Consider the following 14,940-nt stretch of genomic DNA (forward strand, 5'->3'; position numbering starts at 1 on the left):
AGGGAGGGGAAGTCCTGGAAAGATGTTATTGAAAATAAGATTTTAAATTGGGATGTTTTGTTCTTTTTATTTTGTTGTAATTGGAAATTTCTAATAAATATTATTTTTTAAAAAATAGATTGACAGCAGCATGCTAAGGAATGATACAGGGTTGAGGAAAAAAACTGTATTTTCGTGCAATGAAGGGGTTGGTGTGTACATAGCCATTGTTTTCATCAACCTCTCCACCACAATCTCTTTCCTGATCAGGTACCCACCACCTCAGACCTCATCTCTGTATATGTGAATTTAGGATTCCATCACCACCACCATGCCCATTACTTTACACTTGCTTATACTGAACCAAATTTGAAATTTTTAATACCTATTCCTCTGGAGCTACTAACAATCCCATTTCCGTAAACCACCTTGAATAGCTGGATTTCATCAAAAGCTTGGCCACCACACTGTTTAGCCCTGTTTTTTAAAAACATTTTACAAAAACACCAGCCCCAGTACAGATCCTTCTTCTACCCCTCCATTGTGAGAATTGTCCATTTATTTCTACTCTCTTCATCTGATTTTTAACTACTTACCAGTCCTTTTTACCAGTTTACCCACATGGTCTCGGATTTCCTGCATAAGAACGTAAGAAGAGTTTCAGGACAATGGCTCATCTACTCCGGCATTTTGTTCTCAGAGTGGATAGCCAGATGTCTGTGGGAAACCCACAAGCAGGACCTGAGCACAAGAGCACTCTCTGTTCCTGTGGCTTCTAGCAACTGGTACTCAGAAATATTACTGCCTCCACTATGGGGACTAGTCGTATCATAAGCTTCTATCATTTCACTTCTTACTCACCATTTTTCTAAACTAAGTCCTTTTCTTCATAGAAGAGTCACTTTGTCTGCCTTGTTCCTTTTTTGGTTGCCCTTTTCTTAACCTTTCCCAACTCTGCAATATCCTTTTTGATGTGAGAACTCTACACAGCACAGTATTCCAAATGCAATCACACCCTAGAGTTGTATAATGGAATTATGAAATTGGCAGCTTTATTTTCAGTTCTTTTCCCAATGATTCCTAGCATGGAATGTGCCTTTTTCACTGCAGCTGCACACTGGTAGGTTGGGGGGGGGGTGTGCTTGCATGGGAGGGGGTTAACTAGGGCCTTAATGCCATTGCCCTCCACTGCATTTCATCAAGCAATTATTTTTCTGATAGTTTTAAGATCCGCTGCAGTCGGTGCTAAGCTTTCAAGTCAATAAAAGGCACAGAGTTCAAATAATTTATTAAACATCCGGCCTGTGTTTACTAACACGGAGGTGAACAACTCAGCCCAAAGAACTCCTCTGCCTTCTTGCGCCTAGATTATGCTAGCGTTTCTCCCTACAAAGTGCAAGCAAAGAAAAGTTTCCCTGCCGTCTGGGTTTTATTTATCAGATGTTTCCAATTCTGGAAGGGAACTTTTGGCGCGGGGACTTCAACAAATCAAGGATGTTAAGGTCAAGCCTAACCCCTGACACATTTCCTTTCAGCCACTGAAAGGGAAGGTCTGCGGGAGCGAAGATATTGTTGTGATGTGAGCTGTGAAGAAAAGGAGTCGCCTCGACGCCACATCCCCGCCATCCAGACTTGGCTGGTGCTCGCGAATGCCACTGCGGGGAGGCGAGGCAAGATGAGGGGCCTGGTGCTTGCCTCTCTCGTCCTCCTGCAGCCTCTCCCCGTGCCAGGGGGCCCCCCTGCCGCCGTGCGCCCCCAGAGCGACCACGCCTGGTGCCACCCTTCGGGGTCCTGCTACAGCGTCCACGTGGGCAGCCTGAGCTTCCCCCGCGCCCAGGACGCTTGCGCGGCGCAGGGCGGGCGCCTGAGCACGGCGAGCGGCCGGGTGGAAGTGCAGGCCATCGTGTCTCTGCTGAGAGGGGTGGCCCGCGGCGGGTCGGGCGCCTCCTTGTTCTGGCTGGGCCTGGTGAGGAAGGCTCAGCAGTGCACCATGGAGGAGCTGCCGCTGCGGGGTTTCTCCTGGGCCGCTGCCGGAGGACTTGTTGCGGAGGCGAGGAACGCGAGCGCGGCGGAGGGGAGCCTCTCGTGGGTGAAGGAGCCCAGCAAGTCGTGCACCACGCAGAAGTGCGCCGGCCTGCAGGTGACTTGGGGCGAGCCTCGCGCCGCCGAGTCGTGGGGCCTCGCCGAGCACGCCTGCGCCAAGGCCAACGCGGGCTACGTGTGCAAGTACAGCTACGCGGGCGCGTGTCGCGCGCCGGGCGCGGGAAGCCACCTGCACTACGCGCTCCCTTTCCGCCTCCAAAGCGCCGCCGTGGAGTTCGGCCCGCCTGGCACGGTGCTCACCCTGAGGTGCCCCGGGCGGGAGGCGCGCTTCACCTGCCGCCTCTCGCCCGACGGCTACCGCTGGGAAGGCACCGAGCGCGGCCTCTGCTCCTGCCCCAGCGGCTACTGGAGCCCGAGCGAGGGAGCGTGCGTCCAGCTGGCCGACTGCTTCGGCGCCCGGGGCGCCTTCCTGTGCCTGTGCGCCTGGGGCGCTCGCTTGGCGGCCGACGAAAAGGCCTGCGTGCCGCCGCCGGCGGGAACTGAAACGCCGCCCTCGCCTGCCCTGTCTCCCTCCCCGAACGGCTCTTCGGACGGCCTGCCTGGCTGGAACGACTCCCTGGCGGCGACCTTGCCCTCCGAGGTGGGCAACAGCAGCAGCGCCCCCGGAGCCGGGTCTTCCAACTACCTCTTCATCCTGATCACGGTGGCTGTGGTGACGCTGGTGATCCTGGTCATGGCCGCGCTGCAGATCTTCCAGGCCTGCTTCAGGCTTTGCTGCTCCAAGGGGTCTCAGACCAAGAAGGACGGAGCTCCGGCCACGACGGCCACGACCGCAGATGGCGACCCCGAGGATTCGGATCATTCCCTGGGGCCCAGCAAGGCAGAGTCTGCTGAGGTTTCTCAGGATGAACCCAAGCGTGTGGCGGGGCAGGTGGAGCAGGAACAGCCCTGAGGGGACCGAGGCTGTATTTGAAGGAGGCAATGGACTTTCATTCAGAGAAGGCACTTTTATTAGGACAGGAATGGGGAGCCTGTGGCCCTCCAAAGGTTGTTGGACTACAACTCCTATCATCCTTATCCGTTGGCTGTTCTTTCTCAGTTACAGTGCTAAGTAACTCCACAGTGCTGCAAGAGACAAGTCTCATTAAGACCTGCCAAGCTGCTTGTAGAACAGTGTAATCCTATGCACACTTACTTGTAAGTCACATCAACTTCAGTAGAATTTTCTCCCAGGTGTGCATGCAAGATGGCAGCGTATGGTGTCTTATGGTATTGGTGAGGACCCTGTGGGACTCCCAGTTGCTGCTCCCCAGCTTCCATCACCCCTAGCCAATGGGCAAAGGGATATTGGGAGTTATAGTCCAGCAACACCTAGATAGCCACAGTTTTCCCATCCCTGTAAGAGAAGATTTTTATGACTTAAATAGCTTTCCAACATTATTTTGAATCTGGTGTTGTCCTCCATCCTTACTAGTCTTCTGGGGTGCCAGTACAATTGTGCATGTGTGTGATCTATTTGTGAGACTTAGAAAACAGCCTGAAATCTTAGTACTGTGTCTCAACTGACTCATGGATTGGATGTATGAGAACTCATAAGAGAAGTGCTGGCCAGTGCATGCTAGATTTTGTCGCACAAAAGCATTATCTGTTCCAGTTTCCTTAAGTGGGAATTCCAAAAACCTGCAAGGTATGAGCTTATACTGGCTCGTTGCACTGTATAACATTGTGGGGTGGAAATCTGTCAAGATTTCACTGAGGGTCCAACTCATTTTCCCACCTTCCAATTCATTGAGGTCGCCTTTGGAAGTCATTGGCCAACTGAGGTGTGGTAGGTTTTGACTGGGGAGAGTGTCTTCTTGGTGGTGGTGTCCAGGTGGTACAGACTATTTTTGGGGGGAAGGGGTCACCTGGCGCTCATGCTGTAGCCTTTTCGGAACCATGCAAATACCTTTTAAATTTCCCAAATATTTGGTTCCAAAATTGACTGATCTGAGGCTGCCTTTATTTGAAACTTTTAATTTTGCTAAATGTTTCTGTTCTTCTGTTTTCTCTACAGATTTGGTTTAAGCCACCTTGGAATATTGTGTTTTACAGGCAGCGTTAGAAAATGTATTAATGCATAAAATGAAGATTTAAAAAATGAAAATTAATTGGTACACACAAATGCATGCCAGTAGCCCGAGGAAAGCCCTGAAATACACATTCTGGATTCTGAGTCAGTCCTGCTGCCATTATTTGATTAAAATTGGGTGTGATCCAGGCCCAATCACTATGCCAGCTCCAGGCTAGTTTAGTCTGCAACAGGCTTTTTCTGGCTCCTCCACCTTCCACCCCAGCTGGCATCAGCAATGGGGCTACAGATGTGGCAGTGGCTCCAGCACTGTTATCATGCCTTGCCAGGGTTTGGTTTGCTCTGCCATTTTCTCACTGCAGAGCACTGTGGAGGGGCCAGTTTGGAAGGAGAAGCAAATGGGGTGGGAATGTGGGGAAATGGGACTCAGTGAAAACTTTAAGCAACATTTCTCTCTTCAGTAAAGGAAAGGGGTAGAAGATTTCTTTTTAAAGTTTTCTCTGTTGTCTCCCACTCCACATCTGCGTTTCTTGCATTTCTCTCTTTTAGCATTACTTGAATAGGGACAGTCCTGCCTGTATGTGTGCATTTCAGCTAAGGAATATTTTAAGTCAGTATTCAAATAACGTAAATGTTGGTACACACCCACACACCTGCCCCAGATCATTTGAAGAGGCCATTAATTTCCAACACAAACCATATTTTTGCAACAAATATGTATGTAATGTTTGTAGTATATGTTATAGCATTGAGTGCTTCTAAGGCTCCTAATGTTCATCGGTTAAAAGCACAGAAAACCCATTAACATTGCAAAGGCAGGGATTGCCCATTCCATCTAGTACAGTAGGACAGTGTATCCACTTGTCACTCTTTAAATCTTATTTCTAGACCATTAATTCCTTCTAAGACACTTCAAAATGATTCTATACATCTTGAAGCAGAGGGGGAATGTAAGCTATGATTATGAATATATGATGAATATTTGATGATTGATCATCACATAATCGGGAGTAAAATTAAAATCCTCAAAAAGACGTTTAATAATATTTTAAACTACAGAGGGCTTGATTAAATGTGCCATGGGATTACAGTGAAATTGAAAGGTGGCCAGGGGCAAAATTAAAAGACTTCAAAGGACCATTTTTAAACACCCACCCGCAAAGTACTACAGTCTAATGAAGATTTTTTAAACTGATTAATTGGGCATTTCCCTATCATTTGGTGAAATTTCTTTTCAACTAAAAACAGCTTCATCTCCTAAAACCACTATCCAGGATATATTCACATCCACCCAGCAAATGAGATCTGCATGTGCTGCTTATGTTGTGAATGTATACTGCAGTGTTCATCCACCCTCTGCTGAACTTGATAGATGCAAGCAATGTAGATGGGGGGTGGTCATGCTGGTCTGGGACCACTAACCACATGTAGTCATGTGCTATTAGAGCTGCATTCAGTCTGTTGGCTCTGCTACAAATACCTTGATGTGCATAGCTCTCTATGCTCAATGGGGTACCAAGTTATCCATATTGCTTTGGAGGGAATAGGGAAACGACCGTGAAAGCTTTGTGTATACACCTCAGAACTACCAATAATGCATGAACTCATTAGATTTGGGTGATCCATTGCAATACAATGTAATACCTGTAATTCAATGGGATGTGATAGTACATCCTTCTGTTATGTTGTGAAGAGTGTGTGAAAAGTGCACCAATGCAGTCCATGCTATAGAAGCATAGACACTCTGGATCCTTGGATCATACGTTTGTGGAATAGGGTAGCTGTTTTTAGCACGAAGCCATCAACTGTAACTATTACATGGAACGAAAATAAGTCCTACTGATTTTGATGGAACGTTAGGTTGGGAGTTTCAGGCTAAAATTCTAAGCACGGCACTCAGAATTATGGGCAAACATGGTAGTTCCACGTCAAGCGCTTCCCTTCCTCTTCATGATAGCTAGTACAACATGCCTAGAGGTCCTGACATCATTACACAGTGCATGTCCCTACCAGGAGCAGACAATACTGTTGAATAGTAACAGGGAAATGCATTGTACTAGGGTTAGGGCATGAGAAAAGTTGTACAAATGTGGAACAAGGCAATTTGGCATGGGGCTGCTATTTTCAGTGGCAACCAAAAATTTCTTACAATGTTTAGTTCTGCCCAGAAGTGGTTGGCATGGTGAGGTGCAGTTGCTTACCTGACCTGTAAGGTGAGTCACTGCTACTTACCAGAAGGGGGAGCAGAAAGGTTGATGAAGTGCAAACACAGCAGCTGAGCCAATCCGATGCTCCTGCTGCTGTGTTTGCACTGTGACACCCTCCTCCTGGTAAGCAGCAGTGACTCACCTGCCAGGAGGTGAGCTAAGTATCTCTGCTCCACCATGCTTTCTGCTACTGGTTCTGTCCCATAAATTGATTTTGTTGTTGTTGTTTGTAAGTCTCAACAGCATGATCTTATACCTACCTACCCAGAAATAAGGCCCTTGGTAACTTCTAGGTAAGTGGGTATTACTGGGTTCCATCTTAGGGCTTAAATCAGTGGTGCTGATCATGAAACATGGAATAAAATGTATCCCGGAGCAGGTTCCAAGCACCACTGAAGTAGCAGGCTGTTTTTAACAGGATTGCAGGCAGCATTTCTTCGTTTCTCAGAAAAGCTCAAAAGAACTGTTGACAAAGTGCCAATTAAGCAGCTGTAGCTTGTGTATCAAGAGACAAGTATTTTTTCTCTATAGCACAAAATCAGTATAGATGACTTATGTGTTTACTACAGACAATGCCAGCATGGGCTTATTGTTTGCTGTCTGGGGGGCCTTTCAAGATGACCAAATAAAATAAAACGGAAGTACAGTGCAATCCGATATATTTCTACACAGAAGCCAGTCCTGTTGGAGTTGCCCACTCTGGTATAAAACTTAAATAATTTTAAAAGATCACAAAGGAGTTAGAAGATTGGGTTGTTCTTCCAAGTGTTGTTTTAGAACACAGGCATTATCCAATAAACACTTCTTATAATGACCACCTTCTGCTGGGCAGTACTTGTTATTGCAACAGATGTGTTTCTGGTGATGGATAGATTTGGCTGTTATGTTTTCCAGTGACAAAATACTGTAGGTTGATCGCTGGAAAAAATGTAAGCCAGTAATCACACATCTACTGCAAATGTTCTTTCCCTGATAAAAGACAGATGTGTCAAAATTAATATATTAAATTGTACTGGCAAATCAAATGAGTGCAAATCGGATGAAACCTCTCTCATCTACCTAAAGGTAAAGGACCCCTGACAGTTAAGTCTCCCGTTGCTCGGTCCCAGCTCCTGCTAACCTCTCATCTACCTACCTACCTACCTATTTATCATTTCTTTTAGATTTATACTGTGGCATGGCATCATATATGCTGTAGACAAGGTCTTAGGTGATCTATATGCGAGTTTATATCTGGAATTGTGAAAATAAAATCGCAATAATTCCTCTTTATATGTTAATTTAAGAGATAACTACGCTCATGACAAGCTGGGATATAGCTTTTTTGTTGTGAAAAGGATGCCTTTTTGGTGGATCTGCCTTGTTGCGAGAAGGTTTTAGAAAAAGATCAAGGTAGCAATTAAAAAGGACAACAGAAATGGAGCATGTAAAATAAATGATAGAGCATTCTTTGAACCATGTAATTCTTTTTCTATGGATACAGAAGAGATCTTCAAACTGTTATGAACTCGTTTTATGTATGATTGAAGTTATGCAAAACATTGCAGAATCCCTATCCACCCCTTTAAGAGTGGAATGAGAAAATGAATGCTTTGAATATGCCTTCATGTCACAGCTTACAAATTATATGGCAGTGAAGAAAGGGAAACAGCTGGAAATTTTGCTTATATAATTGGAAAACTTTTATTAAATATTGACAGAGCAATTGAAGTGCAGTATACCCATGTTCAATTCACATGAAGTGCAGTCTTATAGGATATACAATGCATGCCTATTCATAAGTCCCATTGAGTTCAATGGGTTAGTTAATTAAATTTATATACTGCCCTTCTTCCAAGAATCACAAGGCAGTTTACAGTATAAAAACAGAAATGCATAACACAAACATGGAATCTAGTCCATGCAGGAATATGCAGCTGTTTCATATGGGGATTGAACCTGCAACCTTGGCATTATCAGCACCACACTCTAACCAACTGAGCTATCCAGGCCATAATAGCAAACAAAACAATAACCCCCTATATAGTTTAAATAGCCATAGATTGTTTGATTAGCCAAAGGCCTGGGAGAAGAGGAATGTTTTCACCTGACACCTAAAGATATGTAATTAAGGTGTGAGGTGAAACTCCCATTCCTATGCTTGTGAATGAGCCCACAAACAGGAAATGCAACAGCTTTGTTTTGTTCTGTTCTGTTCTGTTTTTAATGTAACCATAGGAACATGTCAAAAAACTGGCCATCCACATGTTGGACTACAACTGCCCTCATCTCTGACCGTTGGTATGATATAAAGGATATCACCTAGAGGACCACAGACTCCCCATCCCTGTTGTATTCAAAAGCTCAGTATTGTTTAATTCGAACCAATAAAATATAGATAGCCATCTGTTTTTGTTTACTACACATATATATGAGTAGATTTGATTGGGATCGCAGGTAGTCTTCCAGGCAGAAAGCAATAATTATTTGGGAAGAGGATTAGAATTCTGCCAGTTCTAAATTAGTACTATTGCACCATGTAATCCTCAGAAGGAGATAAATATACTGTTGCGATGACTTTGATGCTTATTTAATGCTTGCAATGTAGCAATGGTCCTGGCGATACATCAGACATAGAAGTCAGGCAGTCATTGTCCAGAGGGCTTGGTCTACTCTGATGTAGTCTAGTCCAACCATTCATCTAGTAAATAATAGTAATAGTAACAGACTAGATGAATGGTAATAGTAATAGACTAGATGAATAGTAAGCCATTCATCTAGTCCAGCCATTCATCTTATTCATTAATAAGATACCTTATTAATTAGATAAATGTGAGTTTCCTCATGAGTGCATCTGTAGCACTGGGAGTCTGTTCTTTTTCTTTCTGAGGTGTTTTTGGTTCCCATTAGAGGTGAGGCATGGATGTCCTTAAGATGAAACTCAAATAATCCTCTTCAAGCCAAATGAAGTACAGTCAGAGAAGGACAGATCGTGAAGCTGAGGCTCCAATACTTTGCCCACCTCATGGGAAGAGAAGACTCCCTGGAGAAGACCCTGATGTTGGGAAAGATGGAGGGCACAAGGAGAAGGGGACGACAGAGGACGAGATGGTTGGACAGTGTTCTTGAAGCTACCAGCATGAGTCTGAACAAACTGCGGGAGGCGGTGGAAGACAGGAGTGCCTGGCGTGCTCTGGTCCATGGGGTCACGAAGAGTCGGACACGACTAAACGACTAAACAACAACAAATTATTAGAAGAAGGATGGCAGGCAAGTGAAGGGTGCCTCAAATGCACCCTTCCTGGCTATAGCTGTCAACTTTTCTCTTTTCTTGTGAGGAATCCTGTTTGGAATAATGGAATTTCCCTTAAAAAAAAGGGAAACATTGACAGCTTTGTTCCTGGCCTCTCTGTCTCCATCTGCACTATACATTCAAAACAGTATCATAGCACTTCAGGTTCCCTTAGCTAAGAGCTGCAATTCCCAGAGTGGGACTCTTCCAGGGGAACTCTGTAAAGTGCAGCTTTGTGAAGGGAATAGCACTATTAACAATGTGGGAATGTTCAGGGAGGCAGGAGAGGATATATTGTTTAATAATATCATTCCTAACTTGTACTAGCAAGTTCTATAACTCAGCAGAGTTTTAACATTCCCTTTTTTAAACGCACAGCAGTTAGCTTGTTGCAAGCTCATTTAAGCTTCTAAAAATAGGATTCCTGGTAAGTCCCCTTATCTCCCCCTTGAAAAGAATAGACAGGACAATCTTATTTAAAGTCAATAAAAGAAGTTTACTCACAGCATCATCAGTTCACAGTTGATCCCTGAAGGCAGACTTAGGTTACAAAATATATACACTGGAATCTATCCCATAAGGAGATAGTCCCTTTGTGCTCTGTTGGCTGGAAGCCAACAGGACATCTCTAGCTGAAGAGCTGTTGCTTCTACGACGAATGAAGTCAGAGAGAGAGGGCTGTGTCCAAGGTGCTTTTGTCACCTGGGCAGGTAACGTCACACCCACCTCTAGTCATATGTAGAGGAAGTTTGTCCCAGCCCAGGAGGAAACAGGAAGTTTTCTACTGGCTGGTGCAAACATCCCCTTTCATGTTCAGTCTAGGAATGTTGTATTTGACTGCTATCTGTGTTTCACACCCCACAAACAAACTGCAATTCTCAGGATTCTTTGGGGAAAACAGTCTTTAAATTTGTATGATACTGCTTTAAATGTACAGTACACATTGGGGCCTCTATCTGGCCCTTGGAGTGCTCCCCGGGCACACATCCCCCTCCTCCAAGCCTGCTCTGCACCCTTCCTGAATATTTATGCCTGGCTGGAATGCGCTCTTGGGTCCTGATGGTGCTCTGATGGGGTAAGTGAGTGTGAAGAAATAAGCCAACTACAAAGGTAAAATTTCCACTACTGCCGTGTGGCCCCTGGAAGGTTGCTCAGAAAGGAAGATGTTCTTCTTGAAAAATATATCCTATCCCTGACATAACCATGAAATTGTTCACAATGATACCTTGGATTGGTATCGTGGGCCACAGATCAATGGACAGAGCACATGTTTGCAAATAGATTTAAATCTCACTCACCTGAGCCAGCTATTTACCCTGCAGGGACAATATAAGGCTGTACATGTGTGTATATACAATTAAAATTAAAAGTAGGTTTAAACAAAATGTTTTTCCAGTCTTCCCAAAAACTTCCTAAGAACCCCTTCCTATTGAACAATATTTAGAACTTGGTGTTTCAGCTCTTCTAGCTGTTTCTGTCAAATCATATGCAAAATAAACCTGCCAGGATGATAGGAAGAAGAAAGGTTTTAACTGTACTATTGATTTTCTGAGCTGCAGAGATCAATGTGTTCTGAATTTTTTTGTCTTTTGTACGTGCAATCTAGGTTTTTTTTACATAACCATCTGGAGCAACCTACATAGGACCTTTACGTTGCCAACAGTTCTACTACCAAAATGTGTCCCTGTAGCTCCCACTGAGCCTTAATTGGCTCCCTGATGAAAATGATGCATTTTCCATTTCATTAGACATATTCCAGCCCATCAATACATAACACAGTTCGTATCTTTGAAAGTGTTAAACTAAATGACATGAGAATCCACAAGTCACTTGCTTTGAATGGTATACAATATTTGCTGTCACCATGTGGGTGTGCATTTAATGGGGAGTATTTTATACATGAAATAGAAAAAACTAAAATAATCTCAAGATGATTTTCCATATCAGAAACGAATATTGAAATTGGGTCATGTTGCTCTTTCCTGGAGGAAAAGAATTTAAATTAATAACTGCTTGTTATTCCTGTTTTACTGATGAGGTGAATGTTAGATTGTCATCTAACACAAGGAACTCAAAATATACCCTTCAACATTTCTCTGATGAAAATAGAGACATCCTATTTCATAATAATAATAATAATAATAATAATAATAATAATAATAAGTTCACTATATATATCCCTGGCTGGGTTACCCCAGCCACTCTGGGTGGCTTCCAATGTATATATAAACATAATAAAACATTTAAAACTTGCCTATACAGGGCTGCCTTCAGATGGCAGGATGGGGGTGGGGAGTTGGATAACTCCATATCCTCCAACATTTCTCTGAAGAAAATAGGGACGCCCTAAGGAAAAGCGGGACATCCAGGGATCAAATAAAAAACCAGGGCAGCTTCTGTAAATCCGGAACCGTCCCTGGAAAATAGGAACTGTTTCAAACTTTGAGGGTTTGAAATACTGTTCCTTTAATAAAAGGCATTAATTTATATTATTATAGAAATTCTTGCAGAAGATTGAGAATCTGGAACAGGTCAGAAGATTTGAGAGTTGGATGTGTCTACAGTATTCAGGAATTGTAAGTATAGAACACTAATTCCTCAGAATGCTTTCTAATAACACTGTAGCATAATTAAAGTGCAGTAAAACACTGTTTTGAAGGCTTAGATTAGAAAGCATTCATGTGTTATTGCAAGATAAAACATTTTTTGGCCGTTGTCTCTCCCCTTCTTTCTTTTATCCCCAATTGTAATTTTTCCTTAGTTATTGGGGAAAGAAACATACCACACCACACAAACGTTTTTTCTGGGTCCTGTGGAGCTTCATGGCTGTAGATGCACCAGTGGTTTGACTCAATATGAGGCAGCTTCCTATGTTCCTAACTGATAAAATATTGTTATGGGTTTGCGGGGGGCAAGGATCCCCTAAAATTCCTGGGTTCTAAATTCTCCTCATACTTTCTGAAATTAGTAAATGTGGGGTCTGATTGATGGATTTAGTAAGGCCTAAAAAAAATAAGCCAAGCCAGCTTCCTTGTGAGATTGCTTGAGGGAGGTGCTATCAAAGCACAAAAGCAAAATGGCAGAGTCACTACCCTGACAAAAGGTGGGACATTCAGTCTCAGTCAAGAAGTGGGGGGTGGAGTCCCTCCCCCAGATGTGCATTATTAGTTAGCAAAAGACAATAAATAGCAAAGTTGGGAAGGGGAAGTTGCCAGGGTTACAGGGGCGTGATCTCACCACAGGAAAAAATGTCCTTTTTACACAAAGCTTGCATCACATTTTTAGCAAGGGGGGGGGGGAGAGAAGATTCAGGCCAGAGGGCATGCAGGCTGAGGGACAAACAAATTGCGTGGAGAAGACACAGAGATGGTGTTTTGACTGCTTTTGAATCACATGCTGCACTGCTGTAAGATGTATTGCTCGTGAGATGTATTGCTCAGAATGTTCTCTCCATCCAGACTCAAGTGTAAATATCTGAAGATAGGCCATATTTCATAAAGACAATACAGCCTCCACTGTGCCTCATTTCCCCCAAAAGAAACACAAAAACCATTTGAATGCCAAGACCCCTGGAATCTTGGCTGGTAACAATATGTTATAGACTGTGCCTATCTTCAAGATATGGAGGTACAGTATTCTCAGCAGGTCTCCCAAGAATTCTGTCTCTCAAAATAAGGAGCTTCAGCCTTGGTTAATTCTATCTCCAGCTTGAAAAAGGTGGCAAATGATGTTCTATTAAGTTCTTGGACTCAAATCTTTGGAGCTTCTGTTGGCTTAGTTGGAATTACGAGTTTTTAGTGTCTCTGGAAAGCCTATATTTGCATCTACCCAGTCTCCTTTTCCCAATAACAACCAAAATGTAATTGAGGGAAAACAGTTAATTGGCAATTTAAAAATAAAGCTGTCATAGAATCATATTCAAGAGCCAGTGTGGTATTGCAGTTAGAATCTTAGATAGAGTGCAGGGATGCCTGTGGGTAGAAATAAGGGTGTTGTGGGGATAAAATGGGTTTCTCTGTTGGTGGAAGACTTGCCTGCAAAAGTGATAAAACACATGTAATTACAACATAGACTAAAATCTAATCTAATTCAAGTGTACTTCCTCCAAAAATTACCCATCTTCCTATAACTTAGGGATGGGTAACCTGCAGCCCTCCTGAGGTTATTGGCCTACAATTCCCACCATCCTTGACCAATGACCATGCTGGCTGAGGCTGATTGGAGATGGAGCCCAGCCACCTCTGGAGGGCCACCAGTTTCCCATTTAGACTTTAGTCTAAAACTAAAGTGTAGAATGCCATGATAATGCACAAGGTGACTTGCTAGGTTTGCAAAGCTGAAATGTGGAGGAATTGCCCTTCTTTTCAAGAGATGCAATTCTTGTCGTTTATATACAGGCAGTGACCATTTTATGCCCATCCGATGGACACGTGACCACACACATGCTCATCATTGCAGACCCGAAAGTGGCCGGAAAATGGGACACAACAAGGCATAATGGAGCGGGGTGTAAAGGGGGGGGTATTGTGCTCTGCCAATGTGTGTGGGGACAGGAACGCAACCCCCACATAAACTGGTAGTTGCCTGTATACTAGTTCCCCATCTAGGAAGTCATAGATGCTTCCCAGCACTATAAAGGACGTTTCTTGTAGCGATTGGGAAGAACTGAACAGAAGTTGTCCTAAGACTGATTGTAATATTTTTCCTTTGTGTTTTCTCGCTCTGTGTTTGCCAAATCACTTTCTGTAGTCTATACTATGATGACTATTTTGTTAATCAGTTCTACCCAATTCTATATATTACAGTTTGCGTTCCTTACTTTACTGTTACTGTTCAGTTATCTTTCTGTTGGAAACTTCAATAAAGTGCTTTGTTTTTTTTAAATACCTCCTTTGAGCTAGGGAAAACTAAATTGCAATTGCCATCATACTGTGTGAATGGAAAAAGAGTAATAGATTTTAATCTATGCTTGTTTGCTTTTAATTTGCTAATTATATTTTTAAAGATGCAACAATACAGTGTGTTGCATTCATTAGTTTAATTTTTTCAAAGCAAACTCGAAATTTTAGATAGAGCTAATAATAGAAAGCAAATATCAAATGGAACACTTAAAACTTCCAATGCACTTTCCTCCAAAGGCAAAACCAAAATGTTATGTTCCTGCTTACCTGCTGTGAATGTTAACTAGGAGCTAAACTGAAGCAGCTTAATTATATGTATCTCACATGCTTTGAAGAACTTGGTCAGAGCTAAGCCATGTGGTTGAAACAATCAGTTTCTAGAATCTCAACCATATCAACTTGTTTTTCTCTCCTCCTTGGCCTTAATGTGAATGTGGATGGATAACCAAGGAACAGCCCTCCAGCTCT

The 14,940-nt window shown here is 43.4% G+C and overlaps 1 protein-coding gene across 1 annotated transcript; it reads left to right on the top strand.

Moving 5' to 3' along the window:
* Positions 1 to 509: 509 nt before the first annotated feature.
* On the top strand, positions 510 to 7,114 carry CLEC14A (C-type lectin domain containing 14A). The gene has a single exon (XM_081863801.1). It carries the CDS (start codon positions 1,655 to 1,657, stop codon positions 2,972 to 2,974), a length of 1,320 nt encoding a protein of 439 aa, XP_081719927.1. The 5' UTR covers positions 510 to 1,654; the 3' UTR covers positions 2,975 to 7,114.
* The last annotated feature ends 7,826 nt before the right edge of the window (positions 7,115 to 14,940 follow it).

This window comes from Podarcis erhardii (assembly GCF_964252035.2).
Source record: "Podarcis erhardii genome assembly, chromosome: 1".
Classification (NCBI taxonomy): Eukaryota; Metazoa; Chordata; class Lepidosauria; order Squamata; family Lacertidae; genus Podarcis; species Podarcis erhardii.